Here is an 18,201-nt window from a genome sequence, read left to right as displayed (position 1 = left end):
TCCCCTTAAGTAAAATCTAAAGGCTTTATCTATAAATGTAGCGGTAGCGCTGTAGCGGCAAAACCTCGTATCGCTACTCAAATATGTAGCGGGCGCTACCGCTACCGCTACATTGCCTTAAATGTAGAGTCGCTACCGCTACCGCTACTGAAAATGTAGCGGCCGCTACATGTAGCGCGCTACTGCCCACCTCTGCTGACTAGGCTGTACAAACGCAATCTTATTAGTCAGCTGGTATATGCACATGACAGCAAACTCGACGTTGACCACAGACCCACGGTTGACAAAAGTACCTGTTAGAGGCAAACTCGCCGTTGACATCAGAATAGCCTGTCACTTTGGCATTTGTCAGCAGACTAAATTTGTCAGCGAATACTGTAGAAAGCTGGTACACTTTTCACAGGGAACAAATGTGGCAGCATACTCACCGTTGACTACGAGCACTGCGGAGGATGAAGCCGTGCTGGCACTGTTGGTCGCTGAGCAGGTGTAGTTACCAGCGTGTTTACCCAGCGTTTGCTCAATGGAGAGGGACGATGAGAAGTCATTGGCGTGTGTGATGATCACATCGCTGCTTCCAGCGTCGACTTCCTGGCCGTTCTTGTACCAGCGGAGGCTCAAGGGAGGGTCGCCGGCTAAGACGAGGCACATGGCCTGAGCCCGCAGCCCTGCTCGGTTGCCTCCCACGAAAGTCAGAGGCGCAAGCTGCGGGGGAACTGAAACAAAGCATGTGGTGGCTTGGACAGTGATGGATTTTAAATGCACGAAAATCACAGCAAACAACAAGTTTTCCATTTCAGAGGTTGCCTGTAGGATAATTGAACTGCCAAGATTAATTTTTACCGATGTTTAAAATTCTACAGTTCCGAATGAATCAGTCCACAGTCACAGCCATAACTTCACCACAATGTAATTAAGAAAAAATCACCTTTAACTTGAATGTGGAGCGTCTGCTGCTCGGAGCGGCCCTGCTTGTCGAGCGCCGTGCAGGAGTAGCTGCCTTCGTCACCCGCACGCGTGATCGCAGCGATCGTCAGCGTTCCATTGACGTTCACGCGCTGGTGATGCGTCGCCGGAAGCTGCACGCCGTCTGTATAGAACAGTAATGTTGATATTTAACGTCGCATTGTGCCTGCTATAGGCTGCACGTGCTCTTAATTGGGTAAAGGGAACTAGCTGCGCCTCGTCTGGGAACAAAGTGCCACTGACTGTGAATGGCGTATAATGCCTATAAGACTATAAGAGGTGTACACTCCCATCACGAACCTGATGAGCAGAGATCAGTTTAAGAGACATGCACGTGGCTGATCACGTCGCCATGAGCTGACACGTACTGACCCATCACGAACCTGATGAGCAGAGATCGGTTTAAGAAACATGCACGTGGCTGATCACGTCGCCATGAGCTGAAACGTACTGACTCATCACGAACCTAATCAGCAGATTTTAACTTAAAGGCGGCCTTTTAAAGTTTTTTTCTAATACGATTACATTTTATGAATTGCCCAGAGCCGAAATTCAAGAGTAAGATGATTATAACTTACATCAATGCGTGAGATCTGCGATGATGATTAATTAAGTAGTGAGGGAAAAAGTCAGAGATAAAAGTTTGATAAATTAAACATAATAAGATTAAAGTCACACAAGTATGAAAATTTTGTTTAACGATAAAATAGTTTGAGGAATAATCAAGTTTTAGAAATTACACAATTATATTGAATTCAAAATGAAGGAAAAAAGAGAAAGTTTTTGATCTTCGAATTATTACTCATATAATAATATTTTGGAGATTATAAGAGCGTTGACTTACTTCAAGTAAGTCATCACGATGATGGCTGAGATAAACGCACTTTATCTAAGTCCAAAGCGGAGTTCAGGTGCAGACAGACAAAGACTTTCAATTTGAAACTCAGCGAGCAGCACAAAATAGCGCACACTTCATCATCACAGCGAGCGTCGAGATCCATTAGCCCAGGCTCGTCTTTTGTGCGGGTTATAAAAGCTTCACGGGGCCTTTTATTCCACAAGGCTGTCTTTGCGGTGGCAAATTCAATGAAAATATTTGTTTCCATGGATACCATCAACTTCAATCATGAACATCAAATTCATCATAGAAATAAACGTCGACATTAGAAATTTCATAATTATCCCTTAATGCCGATAAGGACAGATGAAGAAATGCTAACCGAAATTTAGCTCCTGAATCTTGTTAAGATTGTCGCTAAATAAGACGTGCCGATTCCGTTTAAGTTAAGACGTTAATAAGTCCGTCTATAGGTTCACCTACATTATTTTTTTCAGCCGACTATATAGGAGACAGCATGAGCAAAAGTATTGTGCTTATGTCTATAACGTTTTAAAACGTTATTACATTAATAATGTTTTAAAACGTTAAGTGACTCACTGCGGTGGTTACCAGTTGCGATTTATTTTGTCGACGAAATTCATTCAGTTATTTTAATTGAGGTGGCCAGCTGAAGTAAATGAGGACGTTTTTCCATTATTTTTATGTGAAACATCTGTTCCCTTTAGCTATTATCATGCTATTTTTTAAAAAATTCGTTCACGTTTCTAATTAACCAAGGTTTGATGAAAAATTTCACAAATTTATCTGGACATAAATTTTGAGGCCTTCCACAACTAAACGTAGTTGTGGTAGCTCTCAGGCCTTAGAGCTGCGGAGTTCAAAGGGGAATTTTGTCAGACCTCACACCCACGAATTGCCGACGGTGACTGATTTTGAGGAGCTTCTTCAGTTAAAGGGACTGAAGGAATTAGAAGAATGTAAGTCAGGATGTTGTGGCTTTTATGCCAACACATCAGTTCTAGATCACCAAACCTACATATATTGAGTCGTTACTCATTCCAATATAGGGTGGCAGACGTCACTCAACCTTGTAGAAGCGAGTGATAATCATGGAAAAAGATTCTATTAACACTATACGTTGATTAAGGGCAACTAAAACGACAGTTGAAACCCTGGCATGTTGTGAGACTTCGGCTGGATGCACCTGAGTTACAACTCGTAGCCATATACAACAGATCTTCATAGCACATCTACTTTCTGTGCTTTGACTAATAATTGTGTCATCCCAAAATAATTATTGAATCTGTGTACTGTATCTGTCACTGTCCGGTTCTATCCGTTGGGGGCGGATCCATCGCTTGACACGCATATATATTTGCTAAAACTAAAATAATACCATTTCAACACCAGAAAGCAAAGGGGACCAAATCGAGGTACAAATTTGAATTTAGCACAGCGTATTTAACAATCGATCGTATCCCAGTACTCGCCTTCGACCAAAAAATTTGGCCTATAAATCAGTGTGGTCAATTAGATGAGTCGACGCTCAAATAAGGTAAATAAGGTACAGGTAAAAGAATAGACTGGAAACACCGGATTGGATTTCAGGTGCATGCGACGAATTGCAAGTTTGCTCGAAATTCGAACAGGTCATCAAGTATTCCTTTGATGAAAGACGAGCAGCTCTGACTACGGTACATTTCAACTAGGCCATACTGAAACCCATCAGAAAACAATTACTTGAAACACATTTGGACAGCTCGAAATTGCACTAGATGAAAGATTGAAATTGAGACTTGCTTGAAAGCCAGAGTTAACTAAATTGTCAAGTTAATAGCAAGCCATGAAAATATGTTTTCTCTTAAACTGGAACGCATCAACTAATGAATGTTTTTAATCCGTAATTGCAGATGGAATCAAATGAATGCTAAGGCGGGAAATCGAAACGAACAGTCCCATAGAAAATTGTAAGAATCCAAGAATAAAAATATGTGTAAAAATAACAGCAACATAATATTTGCCAGCTTAAAAAGAGGAAAATGTCGATATAAATGTCGCCAATAATCGTCGATAGGCGTGATTCAAGTTTTTAATATGTTATACAAATATGCATCATAATATTTACGAAAGATGTTATGAGATGAGTTCGAATCCATGTTAACACTTTGATAATGACCAAGATGTTGACCGTAAAATTACATCAGTGGCGGACAGAGTTTGGGTCTCATGTAATAAGCGTCAAGGGGGAGGTAGTTTAAAGGATATTTATACACGAGGAATTTCCTTCGTCCCGCTACAATCAGAGGGAAGCTTCGTCCTGTGGCAGAGGGAAGCTGTCCAGGGTCCAGGTGATGTGTGGCGTCACCATGGCGTGCGCGTGAGCGACGTCGCGCGGCCCCACAGCGCGGCACTGATACGCGCCCGCGTCCGTCGCCAGCGCGGACTGCACGCGCAGCCTGCGCAAGTGCGACGGCCGCGCAGCGCCAGGCGCGCCGAACTGCGCGCGGTCCTCCAAGACGCGGTGTCTTCCGTCGCTCCTGGCGGGCAGCGGGGCGAGGGTGCGTGAGGGAAGCAAGATGAGGGCACAGGGAAAAGTCGTGTAGCGCAACAGGTGCACATCATAGTGTTTGTGATGAACCTATATAGTAATTGCCAATATTTGAAACCATGATATTTACTACTAAACCACCCCTAATAATCTACTTATTAGTTAATTACTAATTAATTACCTACGCTTTGAAATCAATATGCTTATGCTCACACGCTTTTAAAAGTTAATGAGAGGAAAATCACGATCCACTTAGTACAGCATATGCAAGTTTCTCTTTTCACAGCAAAGCATTCCAGCTTATAGACAAGACTAATCCTGTGATAGTAGCATAGCTTAGATAACTCACTAATGTTACGATTATTTCAAGTTCAACAATAATTTGTTCGTCGTCAAACCTCTCCCTATTTGTTCGAAAACCGTGCAACACATCACATACAGCGGAGTCAGTGATCGTGCGTGATGACACACCGTTTTACATTGACATTTATATCAGAAAACGTTGGGTAGTGGTAGGCTGTTAGTTACCAGAAAACTCACCAGAAGTGGCTGTCATCTTTGTATAATAGTACGTCAAATAACGTGAAGCCAGTGGCTGTACATAATGGCTCACTATATGGGCTAGTTCTTTATATAATAGTACGTCAGATATCTGGAAGCCGGTGACTGTACAAGAATATTCACTGTACAGGGCCGGATTCTTTGTACCAACAATACGTCATAAACTGGGAAGCCAGCGACTGCACATGAAAACTCACTGTATCGGGCTTGCGTCTTTGTACCACAGTACGTCAGATACCGGGAAGCCAGTGACTGTGCAGCGTAGTTCCAGAATTTCGCCCACCATCACCTCTGTTACTTCAGGAGTCACCTGAAGCATAAATAAATCCCAGTGAATAATCATGTTAATTGAATGCATTAGAAATGTCTTTGAATCACATTAAAAGTCAGGAACCTGCAAAGATATGGTCAGGAAAGAGAAATGGGAAACTAATTGATTATGCAACAACTTTTGCATTCTCAATAATCCTAAGATCCATGCATGGACACTTTCCGAAAATACTAATGAGTAATATGGAGAATTAATTCATGTTCATATTTTATTCATAATTAGTTCATAATTAGTTCAATTCAATTCATAATTAGTTCACTAAATCATAACGATTTAGTGAACCATACTTACACTCTGTAGAAAATAACTACATTACTTTCGATGGGACCTATATAGAATCTTTTCATACATTATTGCGACAGGAAGTTACAGAAATTAGTTACTAAAGCTAGGACCAAAAAATGTGCGACCAATAGACTGCAATGATAAGGTTGCCAAATAAAAATTAAGGATGACGCATCGATTATTATAGGTGGCGATCGTAGATTAAAGGTGGCGTAACAGTGGGTGATCACATCTGTCAAAAATCGACCGTAAAACACCAAAAAATCGAGAGGATGGCGAGTAACGGTCATCGAGCGAGAAAGTACACGTTTACGTTCGTATCTGTTGGGTTGGCACGCGTCAGCTTTGAGCTTGTTTCGTACTAATTTTCACCACGTCCTGCTTGAAATACATGCTTTCCGGGCAATTTTTTTCGTCAAAATGTATCCTCTTTACGCAGAGGGCAAAAGTGAAAATTCGGTTTTCTATCGCTGACTTCGATAGTGAAATTTAATAATCTGTGAGAAATGTACTTATACCGTCAGATAATTACTTCTAGTTTACTCCTACATTTCGAATACTAGTGTAGATCTCAGTATATCTTCCCTAAGCAAAAAATTATACTCGTATATTGATCACATATTGTTTATGTATTTATTTTCATTTTTTTGTCTTTTCATTTTCAGGTTTAACGGGGTCAATCAATCAATAGAAAGTAACATGTTGTATAAATAAATAATCAACCGAACTGACTATGTTTTCGATATATTATAACTCAAAATGCCAATACAGTCGGGATCGATAATGCATGTCGAAGTTATCTTGAGATGTTATTCTGCATTCGATATAAAAAAAATCGAGAAAAAGAAACTAAATTTACCGCACTGTAAACGGTTTAAACTCATGGGAGCCGGCGAGATGACCAAACAGCAAAATGGTAACAAAAAATTATTTTTGAATTTTCGGGCACGAGGACGTTGCTGAGATCCTGAGAGCACTTCACACCGCGTATGCAAAAACTGACGCGCACATCACAGAATTTTGCGTCTCAAATTGAGGAAGGGATGAACGAGCAGCCCAAGCTCCTTTTATCATCGCAACTGAAACTAGCAAACTATTTTCTGAAGAGGAACATTTTAGGGACAAAGCGTTAAAATTCGCGAAAAGTTTTTAAAAAATTTGGGAGTATTGGAACTACGACCGACGATGATAATATGTGTATACGATATTCAAAAATGAAATATATGGATAGCGACTCATAGCGTGTCCGTAAACATATTCAGAAATATTTTTTACCGAGTGTATTAATTCGTTTCGTGTTTAATGTGTCTTTATAATGCTAGGAAAATCAATTTCTAGTCACAGATAATAAATAGAGTAACTTTTTTTATCTGTACTCGTAGACCACCGCGATTCAGCTGAAGAAAAATCGACCGTAATCAGTCTTGGTAGATGAACTAGTAATATATTTCTTAGAGGTTGAAGTCTGGAAGAGATAAAAACTAAAAATAAAAAAATGGACTTTATAATTGTCGATCAACCTAAAAACGGAGAGGCTTGCTTCCACAAGACAATAAAAATTCTTATAAAGGGAAAAGTTACAAGAAAAATTAAAATTTTCTAAAACTTGAAGGAAAATCGTTCATAGAAAATGTTGCACGTCTGGAAACTTTTACTAACGATTATATAATATCATCATTATTTGAGCAATTAGTCACATAGAGATAATGGAAAACAATCAGGCAAATGAAACACATATTGCTCATTTATATGAGCCATACCACATTTCAATCAAATAATGATATTAAATTTATTTATTTGTTTAATTCCCAGGTGATCTTCGACGACACTGCGGGGTCATTTATGACTAAGTGTATAGTGCTCAGGTAGATGTGCTAGATGATAGTCATAAGTCCTTTACTTTAGACATAGTATATATACCAAATATTTAAGAAATTTGACAATAAATTGACATCCTATTGTAGCATTCATACACTAACTGAAATTCAAGTCGTAAAAATTGCATTCAGTAAATATTGTATATGCTACCTGTCGGAAAGTTAAGGTTTCAACTCCTGCGTATTTCTCATGTGTTGAAATATAATCACGAGAAACATAATTTTGGATCCCTATCACAATGAAATGATATCTAGGAAAAGTAAATCTCCGTGATGGTGCAAACGGACCTGAACTTTCAGAGGTATGGTGACCTCGAGGTGTGTGGTGAGGGTGGTGACGCCGACGGAGTTGTTCACCACGCAGCGATAGTCCCCAGCATCGTCAACACCCACGACAGGGATGACGAGGAACCCACCGACGACGAACGAATGCTCACGCGGCTTCACGTGAGCCACCAGCGTTTGGTCCTTGTACCAACTTGAGGACACAAAAAGAGGAATTTGAAAGCTGTTTTACATAAGGCCGGGTTAGTAATTTCAGAACAGTTTGATAAAGTTAAAAAATGGCGAGCGTTGTATACCGGAAATTAGTGTCGAAATTATTATGCAGAGCATTTTTCATAAATTATGCATAATTATACAACATTTTTTCTAGGAATCGGTTGAATATGGCGAGCGTTGTATACCGGAAATTAGTGTCGAAATTATTATGCAGAGCATTTTTCATAAATTATGCATAATTATACAACATTTTTTCTAGGAAAATGATTGAAATCAAAATTGCGGGACGGCAGCTCACATGAAGGTGGGCGGTGGGTTGGCCGGCGCATGGCAGGGCAGCGTCGCGGCAGAAGCTGCGGCGACCGTCACGCTGCTGTGGCTGCTGTGCTGCGGCCCTGCGCTCTCTGGCGCCTTCAGCTCAACGGTGTAACAAATTAATTTTATGTTTAGATTATTGATAACTTATTTTATTTATTGTTTCCGCGAGCATAGGGGTTATTATAATCACTATTAGTAGACACAAATATTAGACCAAATACATATAGACACTATAGATTACTTTGAACCAACTCAGAAATGAAACTAGCTGATATCAACACTTGCTTATCCATTAAACCAAAAACCTATAATGCTGTGGCTTATAACATTGTCGATTAATTATGCTTGTATATTCGAGTNAACACTTGCTGCTCCAGTGAAATAAAAAATTTATAATGTTAAGGTTCCATCATCAATTAATTATGTTTGTATATTTGAGTCAGAATGATCTGCTTGAGAGGTGATTGATATTCAACGCAAAATTTGGTGACAATGAAGCTTGGAACCTTTTGGGGTAATAATGTTTGTTATTCGCACCTACTGTAAGAGAAGGCTAAGAACGGAACCTTTTATTTAAGTAATACAGCAGAGAATATATATGCTCTGTAAAAAAATTCAGTTCCGAGAGGCAGGGAGAAATTTATTACTGATCATTCTTAGTAATTATTGTTAAATAACTTAGGTTTGAATTTAATTTTGAATTTTAATATAAAATTTTGAATTTAATTTTATGACTGCTTATCTCACCCCTTAGTATTTACATATACTCGTATGTTTATAATTTATTGGAAAATTCTAAGTATACGTAAAAACTACACATCTGTTAAATGTACATTATTCATGCATCAGACTTGCTTGAGGATGATTTAAAGTCAATATAAGTGAATACAGAAATTATTTACTTGGTGGCTTAAGGTATTTTAATGTTCAGTTTCAATTCCGTAGACTTTGATAAAATTGTGACTGTGATCGCAATAGTGACAGTTTTTTTATATCTGTTATGAAGACAATTTTTCATGAAGGCAATTATGTATGCTGCTAACTAATAATAATAGATTAAACTAGATTTTAATTCATTTGGCGGTAATTTAAGAATTTTGATGAATAGTCTTCGTCACATTAAAAATTTTAGGGTTAAAAGCGCGTCATTCATTGAATATATTCCGTAGAGAATTCCTATATTCGACATTAAACCATAGCGCAGTCACATTGAAATTTGGCTCTCGTCCATGATCAACCAATATATTAGAATGAAGAAGATGTCAAGAAATCAGAACAGATTTCTTGAAATTACCACAGATCTTCGGCAGTGCACCTACTACAATTACGTGTATTTTTTGGTTCCTTGAAGAATAATAAAAGATAAATAAGTCATGAAGAAAGTAGATTGCAGAAAACGACACACTCTAATTTATGTAAAAAAAAACATTATCAAATGATATGGACGCTCTGATGATTTTAAGAACGCCTTCGCTGCACTGAACACGCGGAAGATTATCAAATGGCATAGACGACATTATGAGCTGGTGGAATCCTTTCGTTACAATGAACACGCAAGACGTGTAGATAATCAGAAAATAATTTTGACCGAAATTACACTATCCACGTGTTTATAGATAAATCTTTCAATTTTAACTATCGATTTAGTAGGAAAATATCCAAGTTGTTCAACAAAAGTAGTATAATAATAATTATTGTGTTAGTTGGAAGAAGCTCGCTCGAAAAGTTGATCGTGAGGCATGAAACATTTCAGTGTTCTCCTGCTTAATCGATACCCAGCAATTAGCCGATAACGTTAAGCTCGTTAACGATGCTCAGAGCGAGAAGTGTTACTACTGCACAAGCAAAGCATAGCACTTTGATAACCAGACTCCCAGTATTCGAAGGCCGCGCTTCGTCTTGTAAATGGAGCCTCGGGCATGTACTAATCTGCTCCAGTTTGTCTTGGAGAGCGACACGTGCGGCGGCCGAGCGCGGCTCCAGAGACAGGCAAAAACATGCGCTCTGGATTCATGCGATAAAGATTAGGCTGCTGAAGATTAGGCTGCTGAAGATTAGGCTGCTAAATATTAGGCAGCTATCTACAGGGGTTGGACAAAATAAGGGAAACATCTGACATTTTGATATCGTAACTTTTTAACATGTTACAAATAACGAAAACGCGATATTTCTATTTTTATTGTTTCCAGTTGCTGCTAGTTTTTATTTTATTCATGAACAGGTACTTTTAAGTAAATTTATGTGTCCATCACCTAACATATAACCTATAAATGGCAAACATCTCTGACTTTCGAAGAGGCTAAATTGTTGCTGTCCTTATGACAGGCGCTAATGTGACAGAAACCCGAATACTTGACGTTTCTAGAGGTACTGTCTCAGAAGTAATGACTGCTTTTGAAAGAGAAGGAAAAACGTCCTCAGCAAAACACAAGTCTGGCCGAAAGTCTAAGTGGTCTGAAAGAGACCGTCAGTACCAAAATCAAATTTCGAGGGACAATCGAAAGACCACGGCTGTTAATATTACTGTAGACCTCAATGAACGCCTACAGAGCCCTGTTTCCATTAAGACTGTCCGCCATGTGCTGCACTGATCTAGATTCTATGGAAGAGCTGCAATTGGAAAACCTATGGTTTTAAATACAAATGCTTCAGAGCGTTTAGAGTGGTGTAAAAATTCTCCAGAATTTGTCCCTCGAGCTCTGGAAAATGTGATTTTATCTGGCAAATTATCATTTACCTTATTTCCAACCTCTGGCCGAGTTTACGTTAGGAGACAGCCAAAAGAGTCATTGATCCAGAATACCTTCTCTCAACCGTAAAACATGGCGGGGGATCTGTGATGTTCTTTGTTTATTTTAAATCTGGCGGACTAATAATTTCTCTTCAGGGAAGAATGAACAGACGTGACTATTTAGGTATATTGGAGGACCAAGTTCATCCAATGGTTCAAGCACTGTTTCCGGAGGAGAACGCCATATTTCAGAACGATAATGCCCCGATACATACAGCTGTATAATTGTTACAAAAATGGCACAAGGAACATTCTGACGAAGTTGAGCATCTCATTTGGCCACCACAATCACCAAATTTGAATAGTTTATTAAACATTTATGGTCAATTTAAGAGATGCAAGTCAGAAGTCGTTTCCCGCCGCCATATTGTTTTCAAGAGCTGTGGGGGGTTTTTTATGTGGGCTTTTTTTGTATAGTGCTATATTCTTCTCGTCATCACAGTAACTTTTGCTCGTGATAGTTCAGTACAAGGTGCATTTAATGAATAATCCAAATGCGTATGATCATGACATTTTCTATTTGACCAAACAACGCACTGTTGGAAGAAGCAAGCTTCCATGTTATAATTTATTTTTGCTATGCATTATGAGGGTTCTATCTAATTCAAACCAATTAATTATTCTCCATAAAAACTTCGTGACCGGTGGATTGGCCGCATTGGACAATATGACATTCAATATATCGAAGGTTACATGACGTTACTGAATGTGATTGAAACTATCAACAAAAATAGATGATCTGAGCAACCGCATAACCACAACTTGGAATATACTCGTATTTCAGGACATTTACTGGTATTACTTTAGATTAAGTGCATCCAAAAAAAGGGTGTTTTTTAATTATATGTTTTTTTGGGTGTAAATTAGGAATCTGAAATCCGTTTTTGGCGGTCGGCATCGGGAATTTTGAATGGAACCTGTTCCTAACTGGACCTAACCTGCGAGGTTTTCGTTGATCGGCTAAGTTTTTTCTATGTTTGGAGTCCGTCATGCGGCCGGAAAAACCTAGCCAATAGGTTTTTTCTACGTTTGGAATCCGTCCGGCGGTCGGAAAAACCTAGCCAATCAACGAAAACCTCGCAGGTTAGGTCCAGACCAGAAATTTTTAATGGAACAGGTTCCATTAAAAATTTCCGATGCCGACCGCCAAAAACGGATTTCAGATTCTTAATTTACACCCCAAAAAACATATAATTAAAAAAAACTTTTTTTTTCGATGCACTTAATCTAAAGTATCACCCATTTACTCATTAGGTTGGGACGAAAAAATCTAATAGTTTACTTAAATCAAGCCAAAAAATTATCACTTTAGTGTTTACGGTGTTCGGAATTTATAGCCATGCAAAATCGTGAGATTCTTTTTTGGGAAATAGACATGCAAAATTGGGAGATTCATTGATACACTCCGTATATTGGTCTAATGTTCGGAATTTGACCGCCTTTTCATTGCGAGAGCACCTAAAAATTGATATTTTCCATGAACTATTTCAGCCTACAGGAAATGAATTATTACCGGCTGTGGCTGTGATGTACAGTATTACTCGTTGAATTTTTAGTTCCAGTTGATTAGCTCATCTCGTGTTGCTTAGGTTTTCACAAAAAACAATAAAAATTCATACAATTTTAAAAAATCGTAAAGCTCTCTGACCACATACACGCTTGAAAAGCACTGTAAACAAACGTTGCAGCACGAAAACCCATTACTGCATACCACCATATCGTGCTTTCACAACAGAACCTTACTTATAAAGTGAACGGCAGTTTGAGCAGCTTTGTGAATCTGAAATACAAGAAAAGGTCGATCTCGTTCCCATCAAAATTTGACGGGTCAAAATTGGACACCTCTTAGTCGGTACGGTAAAACATGACGTGTGAAATAACTGATAAAATTATTCTACTCATGCACAAGATATTGAAACAAGACTTTCTAAAATTAATTTCTGTAAATTTTAGTTGTAAATATTCTTAGTTTTCAATTTTTGATTTGATCCTTTTTGAACGACGTATCTTCTAAAATAAATTTGGATCTGCGTGCTTGCTCCACATCTACACCGATGTAGTTCATCCGTCCGTAATGCAATAGGGTGTGGGCGCAATTTCGGTTTTAAGCTAAATAAGATAATTAAATAATTAATAAATTAATTAAGAATAAATTATTAAATAAGAAATTTAATTGCAGAGACTTGTTACGAGTTCAGCCCCATTCGAGGCGATATCAAGATTATATGCGCTGACTAATTTATTTCTGATTTATAAAATGTGAAACTGAGTTGGTGTGGATGCAGCAACGGGTGCAGCAAGAACGCCCCTGACAGGATTTAGCAGAGCGAGTCGGACGGTAACCATCCATGTACAAGCATTTACCATGACTCTAATCGCAAGTGGAAAGGATTCTGGCCACTTGCATCTTGAAAACTCCCTCCGACATGTTAAGTAGTCCTTTCATTGTTTAGGTCACTGTCGTGGTAAAATGTTAAAAAGAAAACAAAAACGTCCATCACAATTGCCAGCAAACAATTGTGACGAAGTCAAATGAACGCAGATTTTACTATGCCAGCAATCCATCGAGTAGAAGCCATATGGACCTGTAACTAAAACATTGTCAGGACAGCATGCAATGCTTTGTAACCTGGAAGATGATGCAAGAACAATTCTTCGGCAATTGGTGGCGGGATTTTACAAAAGATTTCGGCAAAAGATTTTACGGCGTAGAAGCTGTGGTACATGGTCGCAAGAATATTATATGAGTGGGGGGCGACATAACCAACAACAGCCCCTGGAAACGTTCAGCTCAAATGCGTTGTTGAGAAGTTATGGCCTATGCGTACTTTCACGACTTTAAATGTGGTATGATGACGCGAGGCTGATGGGATACGCTGAAAATTATATCAATAATAAGAGTCCTTAGAAGCCGAGTATCATCAATTAGTTAGGGTAAAGAAACGACTATCTCAGGTTCTCGTGTCTATTTAAATTAGTTGCCTTCATTCATCGCCCGACCATTGAAAACTACACTGCAAGATTCGAAAAAAGTTTCAACAATCTCGAATCGTTCATCTTGGTCGGATGGACCCAGAAGTACGTTTACTCCGATCTATCGATAAAAACTAGCTGAAACGTGTAGGGCATACAGCACAATAATACTGAACCTTGTTCTAAAAGGTTCAAATAGTAGACAAACTATTGCCGAGAAACTACCTAAAATCATTATATTATTTAAAATCAACAACCATCACTACGACGATGTTGGTATAACAGCGCAGTCACATTGAAATAATAGGCGATGTAAATTGAGACCGTTGATCAGCACAATTTGTATATGAAGTATGAAAATAGCTTCACACGGAAAATAATTGAAAGGGGTTTTTTCAGATGCCGATATTTCAACCTACGTGAACCTGAAGCAGCTGCCAGTTACATTTAAAGTTCAGCAAGGCAAAATTTAATTGTAAAATTGTTAATAAAAGCCAAATACTCTAATTAAGATTAGTCTCTTGTTAAAGTTATTACCGAAGGTTAATTACGACACCTTTATGTGTCGGCTACATTAAAACTGAAGTGGAGGGCAGTATAAGTCACAACAAGTATAAAAACAACTAAGTAAGGCGTAGTAAGGTTGACGCATTCAAAGTTCATCCTAGAAGTGACCATTGTTTGCAGATCTTCCATAAGGAGCATCCGTGCTTCCTCTAACCGTTGCTCCAATCCTTCCTTATTTTCAAATAATCTATAAACCAATGAGAAGTGATGGTACACGAGTCTCATTATAGTTCTTCGTTCATGCCGGTTCAGAACAACTGCAGCGGCGTCAATATTAGGGCACGATCGCTCTATTTCCTGTACCAAGAATCTTAATATTTGCCTGAACGTTTTCCATGACGCGGTTGCCAAAAGCTCTTTTTCAGCAGGAATGATCTGTTCATTATCAGACCTGAAGATCATTCTGGCGTTGTCAATTACATTTAGAAACTTGGCGATATTAATGACACTAAGGTTTACTATGAAAGAAGAAACCTCCTTGAACTTTATGGCAGCCAGAATACTAGTCCGAGTTAAGCTGTTGGCCGAGTAACCAGGTAGGAGACGTTGCAATGTTAGGTATAGGCGATTTATCGACTCTGTGACAAAGCGATTGTAACTTCTACCAACCGCGCAAGTGTTGGTTAAATCGCTAAGATTAATTACAGACTTAGTTCCATAAGGCCGAATTGTGTAATTTTGAAAGTCTACTTTAGCTGCCGTCAGATCAATCTGTGATAAGTGTATCTCCATACTCGTCCTTATGACCGTCGGATGACAACATGAAGAGAAGTATGAAATGAGGCTGCTCTTGTCGTAATATGAAGAGAGGAGAGGACCCTTGCTGTTGTACCCTTCCAGTACTTCACGGTCTGAGATCATGTCTTGGTCAGTGTACTTAGAAATCTGAACGGGGAAGAAATTAGTTACGAGTTTACTAAAATGTTTAAAGATTGTAATACACTTTTCTGACCATACATCATTCCATCAACATATGTTATCAACATTGTTATCAACTACGTAAGTTTCGAAAGTTCGATCTGAATAATGTACAGAATAGTGAAGAAGACTCAATTTAAACACTATATAAAACTTTAAACCCATAAAAGGTTTACTCAACGGATATCCGGCAACTATGTCGTGCATTATGACTAAGCTTCCATTCAATGCGGGTCAAATTAATAGCATGTTTGATTGCTCTGATTCAGTACAAGGATTAAATTTTATTTCACCATACGTATTTTGCTTCGAGGAGCCGAAAACTGTCAGGCTGTGTCGGCAAGTTTGAGGTCAGACTCTACGCTGTTTAGGTTGTGATGCTCGACTAGTTTGGTACTCAAGGCATTGTCCCAATGCTTTATACAGCAAAAAATTATCCTGTCATATCCAGAATAATCAATTCTGCATTTAAAACATTGGATCTGATAGAGAAGCTTACGACATTGGGGTTTGCACCAGAGCATCTTGTTTGAGCTATAGCCACTCCTTCAAGAAACTCCAATAAAAAAAACCATGGTCAACTCTTAATTCAAATAGCAGCGCGATAGAACGACGAATTATCCATCAAAGAATGAATAGATTTGAATTGGAAACCAATGAATTTAACAGCATGGCTTTGCAGAGCCGGCACAGTGATGAGGAACTTATAATTGTGGCCTGTTTAAGTTAAGAGTTCAAGAGTGACTTCCCTTTTAGATAACACTGTACGCGAAAAAAATCTTTTCTTTTTCTAGGGAGAGAATAGAATAATAACTCACCGCCGATTGCTCCATGCTGTAGTGTTCAGTTAGTCGTGTCGAATCGAGCTTTACTTGACCAATTTTTCCGTCTAAAACCTATTCTCTTTATATATATTGAAAACTACTATGGTTAATTTCTAGCAAAAATTAATAAAACATCTAGAGACAAATCTTGCATTCGCGCGATTAGGTGGCCATAAATCAATTTCATCACATATTCTCTCCAACCGCACGGAAAAAAAATTTTCCCCCACACAATATTATTGGTAAATGTTCAAAATTCAACCATTCACCCTAATTCCTCCCATTCGCCAGGATTTACAAATGCCACATATTAGAGTAAAATCAGAAGTTTTCAACAAGTCGACTGCAGGGCTGCTCGACGAAATCAATAATTTAACATGACTAGGTAAATTAACCATCGCCCACTTCCAAAAGCTGCTCGAATCATCACTGAAGACTAACTGGTAATGTATTAAATATGAATAAAAATTTAATCCACCATGCATGCACTCTTAAGCAGTAGATTTCCAGGATGACCATCTCAGCCTCAGGCCACCGAATCTCAGCCCTACACCTTGAACAATAGCAGATATTTTTTATCCTAGATACCGTAAACAAATTTATAACTCCAAGCGGGGTACGGCATATTTGACAATCAACCGCAAAGAAATAACCGCTTTAACAAAACTTAAATTCACTGATTTCGAAAAATAACCACACAAAAGGAACAAATTCAAGTAGTGCATACGCGTCACGTAGCAGCACCAACTCGCACCTCCCGAACACCACCACCCGCTTTCTTCTACTTCTGGTCGAAATTTAAAAGGAAGCTTGGACGACGCGTTCATGTAGCCACAAGATTTGAAGTTGAAGAGCGTGCAGCTGCAACACCAGCGTCGATCTCAAGGCAGGCTCTGTGGCCGGCCATCCGCATCCACCTTGATTGGGTTATTGGTGGCGTCTCTTTTTCTACACGGTGTATCAAATATTATCACTTATATTATTAAAAATGTTATTCCTAGCACGCGCTTTAGAAGGAAATAAATACGAAACTTTGTTTATTTATTGCTTGCGCGAATATTTGTTCATATTATTATGCTTGCGAGAACTCAAATTCAAATTATTTATCCAGTCCATGAATATATTCTACCGATTTTTTTAACGCGATTCAAATCTATGATCTAATAAATTGACAATTTTCCCAATGTGTGTCCATCTCTATTGATTTTCAGATGTTTCTCATCGTTCCTGAACATAATGGAGGCCCATAATATTTTCATAATGGAAGTGGCAATACCATGTTTACCTGAATCACAAATTTCCCGAGACCGTAATACGGAAAAGAAGTTTCAATCGATAAGTAGAAATTTTGAGTCTACATTCGTGCCTATTTTTCCGTTGCTATGATATTTATTAATAATTTCAGCTGAACTTTCGACGTAAATTTGTGTTCCCATGTTCGTAAATTTTCGAATATATGAAAGAGCTGCTGATTGAATGTTTTCATTAAAAATATTGATAAAGCCTCTTGCCAATACGTAATTAGGGGTAACCATTCGACAAATTGTTTGAACTTGGTACTCATAGCATAAAAGAAGTCTGAGACTTTTTTGTTCGTATAAATTTTTCGAAAAAAATTAAGAAAACGTGAAATTCAAAAGAAGGCCAAAAATAGGGGCACTGTAAAAATCTCCTCAGTCAATTAACGTGCTACACCATCGAGAGACATATCATTTGATTTGTAGGACCATATCTAGCACTTGACCGAACACTTGTTCCAAATTAAAATTTTTGGGGTGGGGGTATTTTTTTATTTTTTTCCAATTTGCACCCCCTCCTGTTTTTTCAATATATAATGCAAACTATAACGAAATAGAAAAATGTGACCAGATAATCGCTAAAGATTTATTATGCAAATAGA

At 38.4% G+C, this 18,201-nt stretch overlaps 2 protein-coding genes across 2 annotated transcripts in view; both read right to left on the bottom strand.

Annotated features, from left to right (window-relative positions):
- Window positions 1–13,745, bottom strand: part of LOC108669288 (Down syndrome cell adhesion molecule-like protein Dscam2) — a 19,964-nt gene extending 6,219 nt beyond the window's left edge. Inside the window, exons 1-7 of the mRNA XM_047882381.1 lie at window positions 13,725–13,745; window positions 8,209–8,327; window positions 7,698–7,887; window positions 5,114–5,226; window positions 4,173–4,344; window positions 929–1,079; window positions 429–716 (exon numbers count right to left, since the gene is read on the bottom strand). Of these exons, the coding sequence (XP_047738337.1) occupies window positions 429–716; window positions 929–1,079; window positions 4,173–4,344; window positions 5,114–5,226; window positions 7,698–7,887; window positions 8,209–8,327; window positions 13,725–13,745 (1,054 nt within the window). The remainder of the gene's footprint in view (window positions 1–428; window positions 717–928; window positions 1,080–4,172; window positions 4,345–5,113; window positions 5,227–7,697; window positions 7,888–8,208; window positions 8,328–13,724) is intronic.
- A 225-nt stretch (window positions 13,746–13,970) lies between these two features.
- LOC108669290 lies at window positions 13,971–16,626 on the bottom strand. Its single transcript, XM_018156597.2, has 2 exons — window positions 16,296–16,626; window positions 13,971–15,444 (listed from the first exon to the last, which is right to left on the bottom strand). Exons 1-2 carry the CDS (start codon window positions 16,308–16,310, stop codon window positions 14,551–14,553), a joined length of 909 nt encoding a protein of 302 aa, XP_018012086.1. The 5' UTR covers window positions 16,311–16,626; the 3' UTR covers window positions 13,971–14,550.
- Between the last annotated feature and the right edge of the window lie 1,575 nt (window positions 16,627–18,201).

This window comes from Hyalella azteca, unplaced genomic scaffold (assembly GCF_000764305.2).
Source record: "Hyalella azteca isolate HAZT.00-mixed unplaced genomic scaffold, Hazt_2.0.2 contig10322, whole genome shotgun sequence".
NCBI lineage: Eukaryota > Metazoa > Arthropoda > Malacostraca > Amphipoda > Hyalellidae > Hyalella > Hyalella azteca.
Note: the sequence above shows the minus strand (reverse complement) of the source record. Positions and strands in the feature narration are given on the sequence as shown.